The 16,876-nt window shown below is 34.4% G+C and overlaps 1 protein-coding gene across 1 annotated transcript in view; it reads left to right on the top strand.

Moving 5' to 3' along the window:
• Positions 1-2,972: 2,972 nt before the first annotated feature.
• Positions 2,973-16,876, top strand: part of TRPC1 (transient receptor potential cation channel subfamily C member 1) — a 190,229-nt gene continuing 176,325 nt past the window's right edge. The window contains exons 1-2 of the mRNA XM_081086149.1: positions 2,973-3,861; positions 15,509-15,711. Of these exons, the coding sequence (XP_080942275.1) occupies positions 3,676-3,861; positions 15,509-15,711 (389 nt within the window). The 5' untranslated portion in view covers positions 2,973-3,675. The remainder of the gene's footprint in view (positions 3,862-15,508; positions 15,712-16,876) is intronic.

The raw sequence follows: 16,876 nt of genomic DNA, 5'->3' as shown, positions 1-16,876 counted from the left end.
AAAGAGGAGCCGCACAGCAAATGAGAGAAAAAGATACGAGATAATTTGGAAATGTCTTTGGAAATGTCGGAGAGCCAGGCAGGCAAGTCCAACTCAAGGAGAGAGAGACTTCCCTGATGCTCTGGCTGCTCCAACCTTTTATTTGGTCTGGGGTAGCCCTAGGGTAAGGAGGTTTCAATGACACACAGATTAGGTCATAACATCACCCTTAGGCAATTTACATGATTAAAGGTAGGGAGGTTGCTTCAGCTATCATCTAGATTAACTGGGTAGTACCTAGATTAACTGGGTGGTACACAGCCCTGACCTTTGCTAGGGCTTTCAAATGTTACTAGCTTTTGGGGGTTTCTGTCTATACTCAGCTAGTGAAGACAGTAAATGGTTTCCGGCAGAGCCACCTGGTATTTTTCATAAGTGTCAGTGACCTCTTACTGCTTTAGAAGTAGGATTTGATTTACATAATCTTTTACAAACACATTGACTTATAAAGGTCACCTATGTCAGCCACTTTTATGTTCTTATGTAATAGTATTAAACTATAATATGAAAACATTCCTTAAAGTCCGGCATGGACACAACTTTGAATTGTCTTGGAAATGTAAAGAAGCATAATATATGACTATAACCTCACAAAAATCATTTTGGATTAGGTAAAATTGCTTAGTATTACTGGAGTGGATTGTATAAGTTCTTTTCCCTAAAGAAACTCTCTGAGAGAGGGAATGGAAGATTGTGTTGTACTAGAATGAGTAAATCACTGCTGCATGTCCCCCAGCTTACTGAGCTGTGGTTATTTTAAAGCAAACAGAAAGTATGTCAAGAAAGGGAATTTGATGTTCCTGTCAAACTGAGGAATATGGTTCGAGTAAGTACTTGTATGCTGTGTGTAATTAATATTATTGCATGACATATTTACCTGTGAAACAAAAGAATGTCTTAATATATGATAGTTTTGTAGCCTGTCCAGTAGTGCAGTTGAAATAGCTTGGTAATCTCTGTCAGCTTCCCATTTTATAAGATTATTAAGATTCTTGGAGAGATTTGGCTTTTGGGAGTGGGTAGAAAGTAAATATGCATGCTTTTTTTTTGCCCATATGAAGTAAAAAAAAATTAAGGAGAGAGTAAGTAGGTATTTTCTGTTTCAGGTATGTTCAAATGAGCTCTTGGGTTGAGGAAAATGGCTTATTTCTTACACTATGGTATTCTTTTACATGTAAAAAATAAATAGGAGTTACAGCAGTATTTTTTTACATGTTTGTATTCACTAATATTGTTAAACCTCTTTTAGTATCACCCAAACCAAATCTGCAAGAGGAAATTTCCTGAAGTAGTTATAGTTTCCACTATTACATTGGAGCTTTTATCAAACCAAATGGCAACTGTTTGCTAAAACAACTCTTTGGGTTAGAGTGCATATACTTTTTATAGATGCTCTCATTTCATCCTCACAACCCAATGAGCTATATTTGTTGTTATCCCCATTTTACAAATAAGAAAAATGAGAATTAGCAGAATTTTAAAATTATTCTGCCTAAAGTTGCATTAGTTAAGAAGTACAACTAGGATATATCTTGAGCCTGCACTATTAACCACTATGTTATATTGATCTAGTTTTAGTTGGATGAATGAAAATCATTTGTGTTAGAAAAGACATGTTCACACTTGGACTTACTAGTTGAAAATTTAACTCGCTCTCTATGAATGTTTTATAAACTTTGCTTTCCGTGGGTCAAATTTATCCAATAAAAGTAAAAAACTTTAATAGCACCAGAGCAAATCTACTGTAGAACATCTATGTTTTTTATCCTTTTCATTTAGCAATCTTACTCTACATGTACAACATGTTCATAATGCATTATACTTAGAAAGAATTCCTAAAATAAAAATTGTGGAGATGAGGTGGTTATGTGTATGTTAGTGGATGAGTGGGCCTTTGAAAGATATGTACAGATTAAGGAGTAAAGAAAAAATTAGAAAAGAGCCTGGCCAATGTAGCTCAGCTGTTGAGCATTGACCCAGCAACCAAGAGGTCACTGGTTGGATTCCAGGTCAGGGCACATGCCTGGGATTGCAAGCTCCATCCCCTGTGGGGGATCCTGCAGGAGGCAGCCAATCAATGATTTTTCTCTCATTGATGTTTCTATCTCTTACCTCTCTCCTTCCTTTTCACTGGTCTGTCTGTATGTTCACTATCAGTTCAACTTATGACTAAAAGTTTCACTTTCTGAAGTGTTTGATAAGTTTTTGCCGTAGAGCATGAGTGTCTATTCGTAGTGCTATGAGGAAAATATTTCTTTTTGTGATTAGTATTCTTAAGGTAACTAAGGAAATGTGGCATCAAGAAAATTATGGTTCAACTTCTTCCAAAATGCATGGGGGGCTTTAAAGTCATTGATTTCAAATAATACCACTTTCCCTGTTTGGGTTGCTCAGTTGTTGGAACATTGTCCCATTCACCAAAAAGGTAGTGGGTTCATTTCCCAGTCAGGTCAGGGCCCATACCTAGGTTGCAGATTTGATGATCGAGGATCAATGTTTCTCTCGCTCTTTCTTTCTCTCTAGAAATAAGTGAAAGCATATCCTCAGGCGAGGATTAAAAAATAATAATAATAGCAAATCTATTTGAAATTTTACCCCTTCTTCCCCAAATGGTACTTTTTTTAATTCACTCATTTAGTCAAGTTTTAGGATTTACTTTTTCTGTATTATGAAATAATTTCTTTTTCCTCTGGTTTTCACTCTGTTCTTTTCTGCAGTTTTCTTTTGTGGTGGTTGTTTTGCTTTTTTTAAAATTCATAGGTGTCTAAAGAACAACTGTATTTGCAAGTCACTTAAAATGGTTTATATTATATTTTAAAAGTAAAATGAAAAGAAACAAAACTCTGCTTTCTTTGTGTAGTTAATTAGCATTTCTCTTGATTTATTTCCCTTATTACTGCACTAGTTGGTCAGCAGACAAATATAGTGGGCCCTCCATGAAAATGATTACCTTTGGCATTATTCTCATTTTTTCCCATTGGTCAGCTGTTTTGATGTGGGCTAGAGTTAGGCAGAAGGAAATCTGCATGCTCTTGACAGGTTAAAATTTTACTTTGAAATATTCTGACTTTCGCCTCTACCAGCATTAATTCCACTCCTGCTTTAGAGTTTTGTGAGTTGGGTGTTCCCTGGTCATAATCTAAACAGTTTCATTTATGAGATAAGGGTGTGGGGGGGGGGGGGAGAGGAGAGGAATTTCAGGCATTTTTTGTCGAGCATATACTAGTACACGTTAACACTGCTTTTCCAAAGTATATAAAATGTCTTCGTAATATCCTGAGCTTATTACTTGATCTCATAATTATTTTGATGTATGAGTAAATGTGGGTATGTATTTGAGATGTAAAACTGTAAGCTTATAATTTTTCTAGCTTCCAGTCTGTATTTTTGGACATTCTTTATTGCTTTAAATATCTTCTAAAAGTTTCTCTCCTTATCATTCAGTTATGAATTTTAAACTAGCAACTTTCAATGTTTGCAGCTGATGTACATATTATTTTACCAAGATAGAAGTTTTTAGCAAAGAAATATTCACATTTTTGCATATTTCCATATACAAAAATGAGTTTAGGTTTTAATCTTTTAAATTAACAGGCTAAGTTTTCTTTACAGTCATTCACTTTTAATATGTTATGAATGTTAAATTGTGTTTGTATTTGTTATTTAGGTGACTATTATATGGTTAAAAAGATTTTGGAGGAAAGCAGTTCAGGTGACTTGAACATAAATTGCGTAGATGTGCTTGGGAGAAATGCTGTTACAATAACTATTGAAAATGAAAATTTGGATATACTACAGCTACTTTTGGACTACGGTTGTCAGGTACAAGGCTAGATAACTTTATTTTGTAGCTTCTAAGTTCTGTTAGATGTGCCATGTTTTCTTCTTTATAGTTCCCTCTCTTCCTGCCTCCCTCCCTATCTTCTTTTTTCCCCCCTTTTCTCTTTCTTCTCTTTCACTTTTAAATTGATTTTGACCCATAAAAAGTTCTAAAAACAAATCTAACAAGCCTATTTTCAAACAAGCCTATTTTTCAAAGTATAATATTTTTACTTGATTTATTTTTTTCTCCCAACTTTTACGCCCCTCTCCCTTATGTGTTTTACATCTGACAGAGAAAATTATCATGACTTATTAAAGGTGACTTTGTTTTTCTTATTTATATTATGATATATATGTACATAATATTATATATCAAGTGTTCTAGAAGTGTCAGGGGAAAAGATTTTTCTGTGACCCATATAATTTACAAGCATAAGAACAAAATGCTCCTGACTCACAAAGCAATTTTCAGTTTGACTTTGATTTTCTCGTAAGTTTTATTAAATTTTCCTTTTTGCCTGAAACTTAATGTTTACTTATAACTAAAGGTGAATGAATTTTTTTAACTGGAAAATACTGACCTTTTATATCTTTATCAGTTAGGGTAGAAGAACAGAGATGCATATAAGTCTTGAAAGAAATCAGTCAAGAGATTTTGAAAGAAATTTAATCATATTCTTTTTTTTTTTTTTTTTAGTTTGCTTAGTATGGGATTTAGCACATGAATTCTGGCTTTTTTTTCTTTCACATAGTATGATTGATTGCTCTGTTGTAGCTTTAACTTAATGAGGCATATATATATATATATATATATATATACATATATACATATATGTATATGTATATATATATAATACATATATATATTTTTTGAGTGGCATCAGGAAGCACTCAGAAGATTTAAAAAAATATAAATAGGTTAGTTATATGGACAACATGGTACTGTCTCTGTATATACATATTTAGATAGAGAAAGAAGTTGCTTTCCCAGCAATTTCAGTTAACCAGAACATAAGTGAGACTCAGGAAGTAAGTAAAAAGTACCTCTGAGCAGCCGGAGCCTAGAAGTTTCTGACATACAAACTTTGGTCAGAGGAATATTTCTGGAGCCCGTCTTCAAAGTCTTTATTTGTTAATTTTAGATTCTTCTTTAACAAACTTAATTATTTAGTTTTCTAATCCATAGAGAAAAGTGCAATAGAAGGGGCATGAGGACTACAGAGTCCAGTGCCTCTGACTATTTATTAAAGAGGTCAACAGCATTACATACATGGTAATCCGTGAGGAAGCTATATGTTAGAATAATAATTAATGTTTATAACAATGGTCCAGAGTCAGTAAGGAAAAATTAAATTATATTCAGTGCCTATTCTTTTAAGGAAGAATATATACAGTACTATTAAAAGCAGAAAATTTCCATCAAAATAGTTTACATTTCAAAGTGAAATACTTAAAGGCATAGAAAATAAGGTTATAAAGGAAGTCCTGGATGATTCTTAATAAAGGAGGTATTATCATATAATAATTATTTTTGTCTTTTTACACATATGACTCTCTCTATATAATCTGCAGTGTATACATGCTTTTTTCACACCCCTGATTACATTTGAACATCATAGCCAGCCTATATAGATGTTTCATTTTATAGATCAGAAAACTGAGGCTCATGGACTTTAATGTATTGCCCAAAGTTCTAAAATAAGGCCAAACCTAAGATATAATCTGATCTTCTGACTGCAATTTTCATGCTCTCTTCAGTTCATTGTGTCCGTCTCAGGTTACCTATGTCCTATCTATAAATCAACAAGTGTCTAAGGCCTTTGATTGGGTGTGATTGTAGAAATGAATACATAAAACGTAAGTTCTGTATTAAAGGATATTAAAAGTAATTGGACAATGAAAATACATATGAATTTCAAGTCATTAAAAAAAAACAAAAGTGTATTTGGTAAGTGCTAAGGGGTAATACTACTTGAACATTGTATATTGCTTTAAGTGTTTTCATATATTTTATGTTGTGTTACTCTTATGGTTCTCAACTGGATAATCCCCCTTCCCCTCCAGGGACATTTGACAATGTATGGAGACATATTTGGTTTCACAACTAGGGAGTGGGTTACTACTGGCATTTGATGAGTAGAGGCCACAGATGCTGCTAAACATCTTACAATGCTCAGGACAGCCTCCACGACAAAGATTTATCTGGCCGAAAATATCAACAATGCCACTATTGATAAACCCTGTTTTATACTTAAACTTTTGTAGTTTATAATAAATGTGTTAGAAACAGAAAAGAGAAGATCACTGTGGATTGGAGCTATTAAAGGTTTACTGGAAGAGTGTCAGTTGAGCCTTGAAATCTTAATAATTATTAATATGTACATAGTACTACTGTGTGCCAAGAACCTTTAATGTATTCAGCTTCCTTAATCCTCACAATATTCCTATCAGATAGGTACTGTTATAATCTCCATTTTATAAAGGAGGAAACCGAGGTACGGAAAGGTTAAATAACTTGCCCAAAGTCATTGTCTAAATCAGGGGTCCTCAAACTTTTTAAATGGGGCCAGTTCACTGTCCCTCAGACTGTTGGAGGGCCAGACTATAGTTTAAAAAAAAAACTATGAACAAATTCCTGTGCACACTGCACATGTCTTATTTTGAAGTAAACAAAACAAAACGGGAACAAATAAAATATTTGTATTTGCATGTGGCCCGCGGGCCGTAATTTGAGGACCCCTGGTCTAAATGGTAGAACTGGAACTTGAACCCAGGTTCTGGCTCCAGAGTCCATGCTTTTTTACCGAGTATTTAAAATTACTCTCAAATGTGTAGATAGGTCAGGAACAGGGGATGTGGACCAGAATTAGTTAAGTAAACAAAGGCATGTGCAATGTATATCCTCAAGACAGTGAATTGATTTCACCTGTTTAAACAAAATATTTGGGGTGGATAGTAGTGTGAAGTATCTGGAAAAACAGCTAAAAGGAAACTGATGAAAATGGTCTGATGGCCAGGCTAAGGAATTTGGGTTTTATGAAAGATAGTGGGGTCAAGAAATGATTTTTGAGCCCTAACCGGTTTGGCTCAGTGGATAGAGCGTCGGCCTGCGGACTGAAGGGTCCCAGGTTCAATTCCGGTCAAGGGCATGTACCTTGGCTGCAGGCACATCCCCAGTAGGGGGTGTGCTGGAGGCAGCTGATCGATGTTTCTCGCTCATCGATGTTTCTAACTCTCTATCCCTCTCCCTTCCTTTCTGTAAAAAATCAATAAAATATATTTAAAAAAAAAAAGAAATGATTTTTGAGAAAGGATGTGTTATGTCCAGTAGTATTTTAGAAAAACTGTTATAGTGGTTGTGTTCAGTATACATGAGAAAATGGAAAATGTGGAAGGCAATAACTTGGTGAGCAGTTTTGTAATCCAGACATGAAGAAGTTAAAGCCTGACTGGACTAGTGGCTGTAAGAATGGTGGGAGGTGGGGAATGGCAGATGTGAGAAATGTTATGAAGGAGAATTGACAGAATTTAGTGACTATTTAAATTTGGAGGGGAGAATTGAGGAGTCCAAGATGATTTGGAAATCTTAAAAATGGGTGACTTGGAGGCAGAAAGAAGAATAGGAAATTAAGAGTAGAAGTCAATCTTGGGGCAGAGAAATGTGAATTCTGGTTTTGGCCTTGTTTATTTTAGGGCTATCAGGCATCCTCCAATAGACAGTTACAGATGAAGATTTCATCTCTAGAGAGTTGTCGGGCTAGAGAGAAAGAAGCGGCACTTATGGCCATGGACATTGTGAGAATGAGTGAATGACAACAGAGAAGAGCAGATGACTGGTGCCAGCTCTTTCTCAGGGAACATCTATATTAATAAAGGGCACTAAAAGCGAAGGGTATCATTGAAGGAGTCAGGACAGTGCAGCATTGTAAAAACCAAAGAAACAGTTTTAATATGTTGCCTAGAAATCAAGGAAAATGAGGAATTTTTGAAATTCACGTCAGTAGAACTAAGAAAATGATGCACATGGATTTGAGAAGTTTGATAAAGTGAGAGGAAGAAAACTTGAGTGGAAAGAAGATAGAATCAAGCCCAGTTATCAAAGAGTGAGAAAATATCTCATGTTTGGGGAGGAAGGGACTAGGGCTAGCATGTCTGCGAATGAAGGACTAAGGTCCTATAGAAGACAGAAAGCATTAAATAGAATACTAGGGTGGACTATTTAGCTTCAGAAAGGAAGTGGCTTATTACTCTGAGCTTAAAGGAAAGAGTATGTGAATTGTTGAAAATTCGGAGGTGAGAAGGAAGATAGCAACCTCATTAATACATAATAAGTATATAATTGAATATGTTTTAATAAGTAATGGTCCAATATCTATGAGAAATTGGGAAGCAAAACTAAGGACATTTTGTATATCTATAGATATTTTTTACTTATTTTCATTTAAAAATATATTTTTATTGATTTCAGAGAGGAAGTGAGAGGGAGAAAGAGATAGAAACATCAGTGATCAAAGAGAATCATTGATCGGCTGCCTCCTACATGCCCAACACTGGGGATCAAGCCCACAACCCCGGCATATGCCCTGACTGGGAATAGAACAATGACCTCTTGGTTCATAGGTGGACACTCAGCCACTGAGCCACACTGGTGAGGGCTTATAGATATTTTTAAAATAACTTAAAACATTCTTTTCAGACATGGTTTTTTTATATAAGTAAATATTTTTATACCTGAAGCTTATCCTTTATCAAACTGTGTATCTGAATATAATTTAACTTTATCATCATAAGTGGGAATCACTGAGAATGTAGTCATTTTAGTTTCTTCAGATAGCCTGAAACTAAACACATTTGTCCTTACATTAAATGGCTTCAGACTGCTGTGTGTGTGTGTAATGATTTTGCTATACTGATATTTTCTCTTTTCAATGGTCAACTTTAGCAGTTATTTTTTTCTTCCTACTTTGTTAGTTTTAATATAGTTGTTGTCTTATTCAGTAAAGACTTGAAGGGTACTTGGGAAAACCAGATATTTGTCATTTATAGAGGCAATTCCTTCAGGGAAATAATGACCATGAAGTTAGTTTATGACCAGTCAGTATGGTTTTTAGGGAGATGTGCAGCTGGACCCATGGTTATATCTCAGATCACTGGAGTTACTTAGTATTTTAACTTAGCAGTGGCATTACTATAGTTAGTTTTATAGGTTAAAATTTAAAATCAGAACTGAAATGTTAAGTAGTAAGGAACATATAGTTCTTTTTGGTTTTTTGCTTCACCTGACCAAATACAGTAAAAACTAAAAACCCAAGAGAAATGTTTACAGAGCAGAATAATAATAATGCTAGACGTTAAAGAATAGGCTACAGCCCAATGAGCCTTAAAAGTTTTAGGGGATAAAATAACAAATTAACTTTCTTATGAGGGTAGGGAGTTTTCCTGTGAGAACACAGAGGTGGTTCCTAATAGTTGAATATGGCCCCCAATCCTATTTTGGGGATGCTTACTCCTAATTTTTAGACATCCACACATAATGTCTGTCATTTTTACTCCTATTTTTAAAAAATATATTTGTATTGATTTCAGAGTGGAAGGGAAAGGAGAAGAGAGAGATAGAAACATCAGTGATGAGAGAGAATCATTGATCTGGCTGCCTCCTGCATGCCCCCCCCCCTGGGGATCAAGCCTGCAACCTGGGCATGTGCCCTTGACCAGAATCGAAACTGGGATCCTTTAGTCCTCAGGTCGATGCTCTATCCACTGAGCCAAACCCGCTAGGGCTAATTTTATTTTTAAAAGAATGTTGATCAATAGTTGATAAAAATTATAACAGTTTTAAAATACACAGATTGAAAATAATCAGGGCATTTTCTTAGATTAAATCATTACTTATCTCTATGTTTCCTTCCTGCCTTTATGGTTTTCCTTTAAAAAAACATCAAGCCCAGATTGTGGCTCAGTGGTTGAGTATGGACCTTTGAACCAGGAGATCAGGGTTTGATTCCGGGTCAGGGCACATGCTCAGGTTGCAGGCTTGATCCCTGGTGTGGGGCATGCAGAAGGCAGCGGATCAATGATTCTCTCTCATCATTGATGTTTCTATTTCCCTGTTCCTTCTGCTCATTGAAATCAATAAAGAAACATAAAACATTAAAAAAAACAACCCAAAACCTGATGTCACAATTTCCAAGTATCATAATAGAACTGTATGCAGACTTTGTTACAGAGAGTTGAAAGTCCCCATTTGCTCAGCCTCTAGTTATTTTTTCTTGCTGTCGAAGTTAAAGCTTCAAAATTAGCTATAGTTTGGGTGTAAAACCACAAAGTCACTTTTCCCTCCTAAGGACATTGTAGCCTAGTTCTTTGTGGTTTTACTTGATTAGATCACTGATACTAATTTCAGTCTTGTACCATTTCGGTCAGCCATGTATATTTTCGAGATGAGAACAGAGAGTGCCCCCTCTATGTATTTTCCATTGTCTGCTCTCTTCATGATTGCATTGATGATCATTTTTATTAGATTGAACACAATTCTTTACCTGTAGTTATAGTTTTTGGCAATTTCTCTTTTTTTTTTTTTTGGCAATTTCTCTTATATATTTGGAATGTTAGGATTCGGTCAAAGGCAAGAAAATGTACTATTTGGACAGGCTAAATTTTTGAAATTCAGTACTACTGTATATAATACAGTTTAATTTTAAAAAATAGCTTTATTTATGAATTAGTAAAATAAATACTTTTTATCCTCCATTTTTATTTTTAACTTTTTTTTTTTTTTAAAGTCCACAGATGCACTTTTGGTGGCAATCGACTCTGAAGTAGTGGGAGCTGTTGATATACTACTTAATCATCGACCAAAACGATCATCAAGACCAACTATAGTAGTTAGTACTCTTAAATGTTTATTAATTTGGATTTTTAAATAAAAATAAATCTCCTGCCCCATTGCCATCTTTTTCTTCCCCCAAATTTATTTGTCTTAAGGAAATAGATCTCTTTTACTCTGTAAAATATTGCTTTAAAGTCAGTAGACACTTGCAAAAATAATATTGTTTTCAGGAAACCTTTTTAAAATTAATGATATTTCCATAATTTTGTCAGTATGGACCAGTACTTTTAGTTTGGAACATTCTGCAGGTTAAGTTGAAGATACAAATTAGTTTCCACATGAATTTAATAATTAAATGTAAACAGTAAAACCATAAAACTGGAAGAAAATGTAGGTGAATGTTTACTGACTGGTAGTAGAAGGATGTTCTAAGCATAAAAGCAATGGCTGTTTAGAAGGTAAATTTCTGGAATTCGGTCATCAAGCAAAATTTAGAAAGCAGGTGGATAACTGGCAAAAGATATTTGCAGCACATATCAGAAGTTCATAATCTTAATATTAGACAAATTGATGAAAAACACCAAAATCAGAAAGGACACGAAAAAACTCAGAAAAGAAAATATAAAATACTCAACCTTACTTATAATCAAATACAAGATACTAATATTTACTTATCAAATTAACCAAGATTTTAAAAAATAATAATCACTGATGCAAAGGAGTAGTCTAGTCTCCTACATCATTGGTTAGGGGGGTGTTTTGAATAGCACTTTGGCAGGATGTGTCAGAAAAAGGAAAGATGTTCATATTATTTTTTAAAAAAATATATTTTATTGATTTTTACGGAGAGGAAGAGAGAGGGATAGAGAGTTAGAAACATCGATGAGAGAGAAACATCGATCAGCTGCCTCCTGCACACACCCCACTGGGGATGTGCCCACAACCAAGGTACATGCCCTTGACCGGAACCGAACCTGGGACCTTTCAGTCCACAGGCCAGTGCTCTATCCACTGAGCCAAACCAGTTAGGGCTGTTCATATTCTTTTACCTAGTGCTTTCTCCTCTAGGAATTTGCCTATGAAATGGTCAGAAATGTGGATAAAAATGTTAATTGTAATCTTGTAGTAGTGAAAAACCTAAATATTTTAAAATTGAAGGTTGGAAATATAAATAATGATGTATATATTTAAATGGCACTTTTTAAAGAATATTTAGGAGCACGGAAGAATAAAACCTAGGAAGTGACAAAAATGAGAATAGTAAACTGTATGTGTAATATGATCCAAGGTTAAAAATATGCATACAAAAGGAACTGTATGGAAATGTAGCAAAATGTTACCTAGTAGTAGCCATCTTATTGCCAAATTAAGGATTTTTTTTTTTACTCTTTTTATTTTTCTTTATTGCTTTTGTAATTAGGAAGATATTCATTAACAGTCAGATAAATTATGTCTTTAAAATGAGATATTGGTTGCATACAAAAATTTTAAAATTATATTACTCATTATTGGTGAGGATGTAGTGAAACAAGCAAACTGCGGGAGTGTAAACTGGCTATACTCAGAAGAAAAGTATTAAGAAATAATTATAAATTGCTTGTAGATTATCTGGCATTATCTGAGAACAACGAGAAACTGCTAAATTGCATACTTTATCATGTATTAGCTGAAATATTCTACTCAAATCTAGACTATTAAAAAATTTGTGTGTGACTTTCTCCAGAGGATGGTATGAAGTAGTGTAACTGGTGATAAGAAACCACAGGAATAGAGAAAAAAAAAAGGGCTAAGAATATAGCCCTGGTCCAAAGGATCAGAAATATCTATAATCCTGTTCAATTTTCTGTCATCTATCCTGCAGTTACTGTCCTATTTTGGTATACCTATTCCACTTTCTTGCATTTAAACCCATTTACTTTCTTGGCGGGGAAAGGAGGTGTGCCATGCAGGTTATTGGAGCAAATGATTGCTATTATTTCATCACCATGACTACTACCAATTGAATCTTGTGTTGCAAGGCTGTGGTAGTCTTCAGCTGCACAGTAAAAGAACACTTTCTACTTTATTGCTAACAAACAAGCTTTTGCTTGAATTCTTCCAGTGACAGCAAGATCAAATTTTAATAGCCTATTACTTCTAGACAGGCATTGTCAAATATTTTCCATATATTTTTTAACCATTTCAGTGAATTCATTATTGGCTTATCAAAATTGTCTTTTAATACATTTTGACTTTTATCTACAGAGTTTTTTTTAGCATGTTGATTATATTAACAATGAAATTATGAACTTTTAGCTATGTCTTTGAGTGTTTTCATATAGTTAAGTGTTTCATAGGAAAAATGAGGACCATTTTTCTCTTAAGGGACTGAATATAACCTCCTTTTTAAAATAATATGTTTTTATTGATTTTTAGAGAAGAAGAGTGGCTGAGCTAATTTTCTCTTTTTTATAACCAATAATAGGAGGGAAAAGGGCTAAGTTCTTAGATTTCTCTGGAATTTTAAATAAATTTATTAATTTGAAATCCCGACTAAATAAATGGCAAGTATATAAAAGAGGGCCAAAATGGGATATGTACGTTAGAAAATATTAAAATTTACCAGTAATCAAAGGAAAGTAAATATTTCATGATAGTGTTTTTTATTCATAAACTGGGAGTGATCATACTGGTGAGTAAACCTTAAGAGTGAAATGAGTACATTCCTATATTATTGGTAACATAAGCTATTAAAGGACTTTGGTAATATTTATCAAGAACTTTAAAGGTATTTGTGGCCTTTTGATCTATAATTCCATGTCAGGGGTTCTATGTTAATGAGATAATCCTAATTTTTTTTTTTTTAAAGCTGTATTCGCCCAGCTGGCATAGCTCAGTGGTTGAACATCAACCAGGAGGTCACGGTTTGATTCCGGGTCAGGATACATGCCTGGGTTGCGTTGTGGGCTATACCCCCAGTGGGGGACGTGCAGGAGGCAGCTGATCAATGATTCTCTCTCATCATTGATGTTTCTATCTCTCTTCCCTTCTCCCTTCCTCTCTGAAATCAGTAAAAAATACACATATATAAATAAAAGAGCTGTATTCATAAGGATGTTTGTGGTAATGCTATTTAAATTAGCATAATAAAATGTCTTGAAAATACGGTCTATGAAATTCCTTACCTTGAATGCAGGATTCTGTACATGATTTTTTTCCTGAAGATTCTGGGCTGTAGCTTTATGAGATTATTAAAAGTGTCCTTGATCTTTAAAATATTAGGGACCATTGTTTTAATTATTGATGCCAAATTATTTATGCCAAAGATAGACAAAGGCCCAGAAAGGAATACTATAAAATGGTTTTTGGGTAGTAGGAATTATGGGTATTTGTATTCTTTCTGTTTTTCTATATTTTTCAGATATTTTATAATGTGTATGCACTACTTTTACAATGTTAGTAAAAATTATATAACAAACCGTGAACTTGATCAACTAATACTACGGAATGAAACAGCTCTCAGGGAAACCTCTATGAAAAAGTGAGAAGTAGTGGAAAGAATATGCAATAATCATGAAATAGTCAACCTTCTTATTTAACCCTGATTCTTTTTAAAAAATGTATTTTATTGATTTCAGAGAGAAAGGGAGAGGGGGAGAGAGAGATAGAAACATCAATGATGAGAGAGAATCATTGATCTGCTGCCTCCTGCACACTCCCTACTGGGGATCCAGCTCCCAACCTGGGCATTTGCCCTTGATCAGAATCGAACCTGGGACCCTTCAGTCCACAGGCTGACACTCTATCCACTGAACCAAACTGGCTAGGGCAACTCTGATTCTTTATTTGCTAATGATTTTTCCTTTGTGTGATGTCATGCCGACATCAGCCCCATGAGCCCATGTAGTGAAGGTGCTCAGGCTCCAGAGTAATACAAATCTGGTTTCTGCTCTGCAGTTTGCCATTCTATTGTGTACCTCAGGCACATTAACTTCTCTGAGTCTCAGTTTCTTCTTAGGATTTTACTGCTCAGTGCTGCAGGGTACTGTGGGAATTAAATGAGATGATAAGTGTAAAGTGGCTATAGTAGCTATGATTGTTACTGTTTTTAAGCATTTGTAACAAAGTAATAGAGGTAATGATTGAGAATATGTAGATAATTATCTATAATAATAAAAGCGTAATATGCTAATTAGACCAGACAGCTGAACGACCTTCCGATGTCCTTCCAGACGACCTTCCAGATCAAGCTGGGGCTGCAAGGGCCGAGGCATGCTGCCATGGCTGTGAGGGCCAAGCCCCTTGCACAAATTTCGTGCATCGGGCCTCTAGCACAAAATAAAGAGTGCCTCCTATTTACTTATCCCTTTTAAGTAGCTTCATTGCTATCAATGTGACAAGGTTTGCCCCAGAGGTGGAATTTTTAAAGTTTTTCTCAAGCATTTATGGTCTGCTTATTTTTAACATTTTTGTCTTTTCATTTTATTCTTTTTTCTAAAATTCTTGTTCTTTATCCTTATGCATGTTTCCATGATCTTTTGAAAATTAAATACTTTTTCCAAATGTATTTCTCTAGATATCTTTTTGTTAGGAAAACGGAACTTTATTTATATGAATGTTTTCTATTGAAGATTTTGTTTGTCATTATTATATTACATTTATTAATTAAAATTAAGTTTTGAGGTTTCAAAAAAATTTCATCCTGGCAAAATGTTTATCTTATTCCTTATAATAATTATGTTCTTTGTGCTTTCCAATTTTTTTTTCATTTTATTCTTCAAATAATTGTTTTCTTGAAGTCACAAATAACTTTTGAATATTTATATAAATATTTTTCAGAAACTAATGGAGCAAATTCAGAATCCTGAGTATTCAACAACTATGGACATTGCACCTGTCATTTTAGCTGCTCATCGTAACAACTATGAAATTCTTACAATGCTGTTAAAACAGGATGTGTCTCTACCTAAGCCCCATGCAGTTGGTTGTGAATGCACATTGTGTTCTGCAAAAAATAAAAAGGACAGCCTCCGACATTCCAGGTTAGAAAATTAAGATTTTTGACAAATAGATGTGTGATGCAGTAGGATACATGCCAATGAAATGTTTTATTGCTCTTTTTATGTAGCTTTTAAGAAATATGGTACTGGGATGACTTGTAAAAGTCAAACTTCTAGCTCCTTTGCTTAATACAATGAGTTCTGCATGTTTTAGAAATGTTTACTCAATGATGATTAGGAAACTTCTTCAAATTATGAATAAGATTTATTTCATACTCCTGCCTATGGGAGTTGGGGGCACTGTTTGCTTTTTAGAAATAGAGTTTATTAGTCTAAGAGAATTTCCAAGTAGTAGAAGGGATAGAGAGATACCACTTCCTATCCTTTTATAACAAAAATTGTTTACTATCTGACTAAATATTAACCTGTAATGCCTCTTACTTTCCCTCTCACATAGTACATATTTAAGTCTATTTCTCTTCCCGTTCTCCCCAGTTGAAAATAGAAAGAACAACTGAGGAATGAATAAACAAGGAAGTACCCTATCCTGGACAAGTTGAGTAAGGTTACACATGTTGAATAAGGTGTATGGTTCTGGGCCAGACTTGAGAACCATATACCTTTACAGCATAAGTGCACACACATTTACTATGAAATATGTGGTCTGGAAGTCCCAGGCAGACTACTGATAAGCTGTGTTCAGTTAAGGATTATTGTACAGTGTATATGAAATTAGCTTTAAAACTGTTAAATATCCACCCTCTCTCTTTCCTCATCTTAAGAATAGATCTTTGGTGGATTGATAGTCACAAATTCATAAATTGGGAAAGTTTCTTGGAAATCAATGTGTATGTACAGAGGTCAAACTGGAATTATTTTTCTATTTTCAAATCTATTTTACAATGAGGCCCATGTTTCTCTTCGATAAGATCTGGTTGACAGCTGACTATATTATTTACCTTTTTAGTTTTAAAATGACTAATCTGTGAAATGACAAGAAGAAATTATCTCTAAGGATCCTTCTAGTTTTTTTTGTTTGTTTGTTTGTTTTTTTTTTATATATATTTTATTGATTTTTTACAGAGAGGAAGGGAGAGGGATAGAGAGTTAGAAACATCGATGAGCTGAAACCGGTTTGGCTCAGTGGATAGAGCATCGGCCTGCGGACTGAAAGGTCCCGGGTTCGATTCCGGTCAAGGGCATGTAC

This window comes from Myotis nattereri (assembly GCF_964212035.1).
Source record: "Myotis nattereri genome assembly, chromosome: 3".
NCBI classification, from domain to species: Eukaryota; Metazoa; Chordata; class Mammalia; order Chiroptera; family Vespertilionidae; genus Myotis; species Myotis nattereri.
Note: the sequence above shows the minus strand (reverse complement) of the source record. Positions and strands in the feature narration are given on the sequence as shown.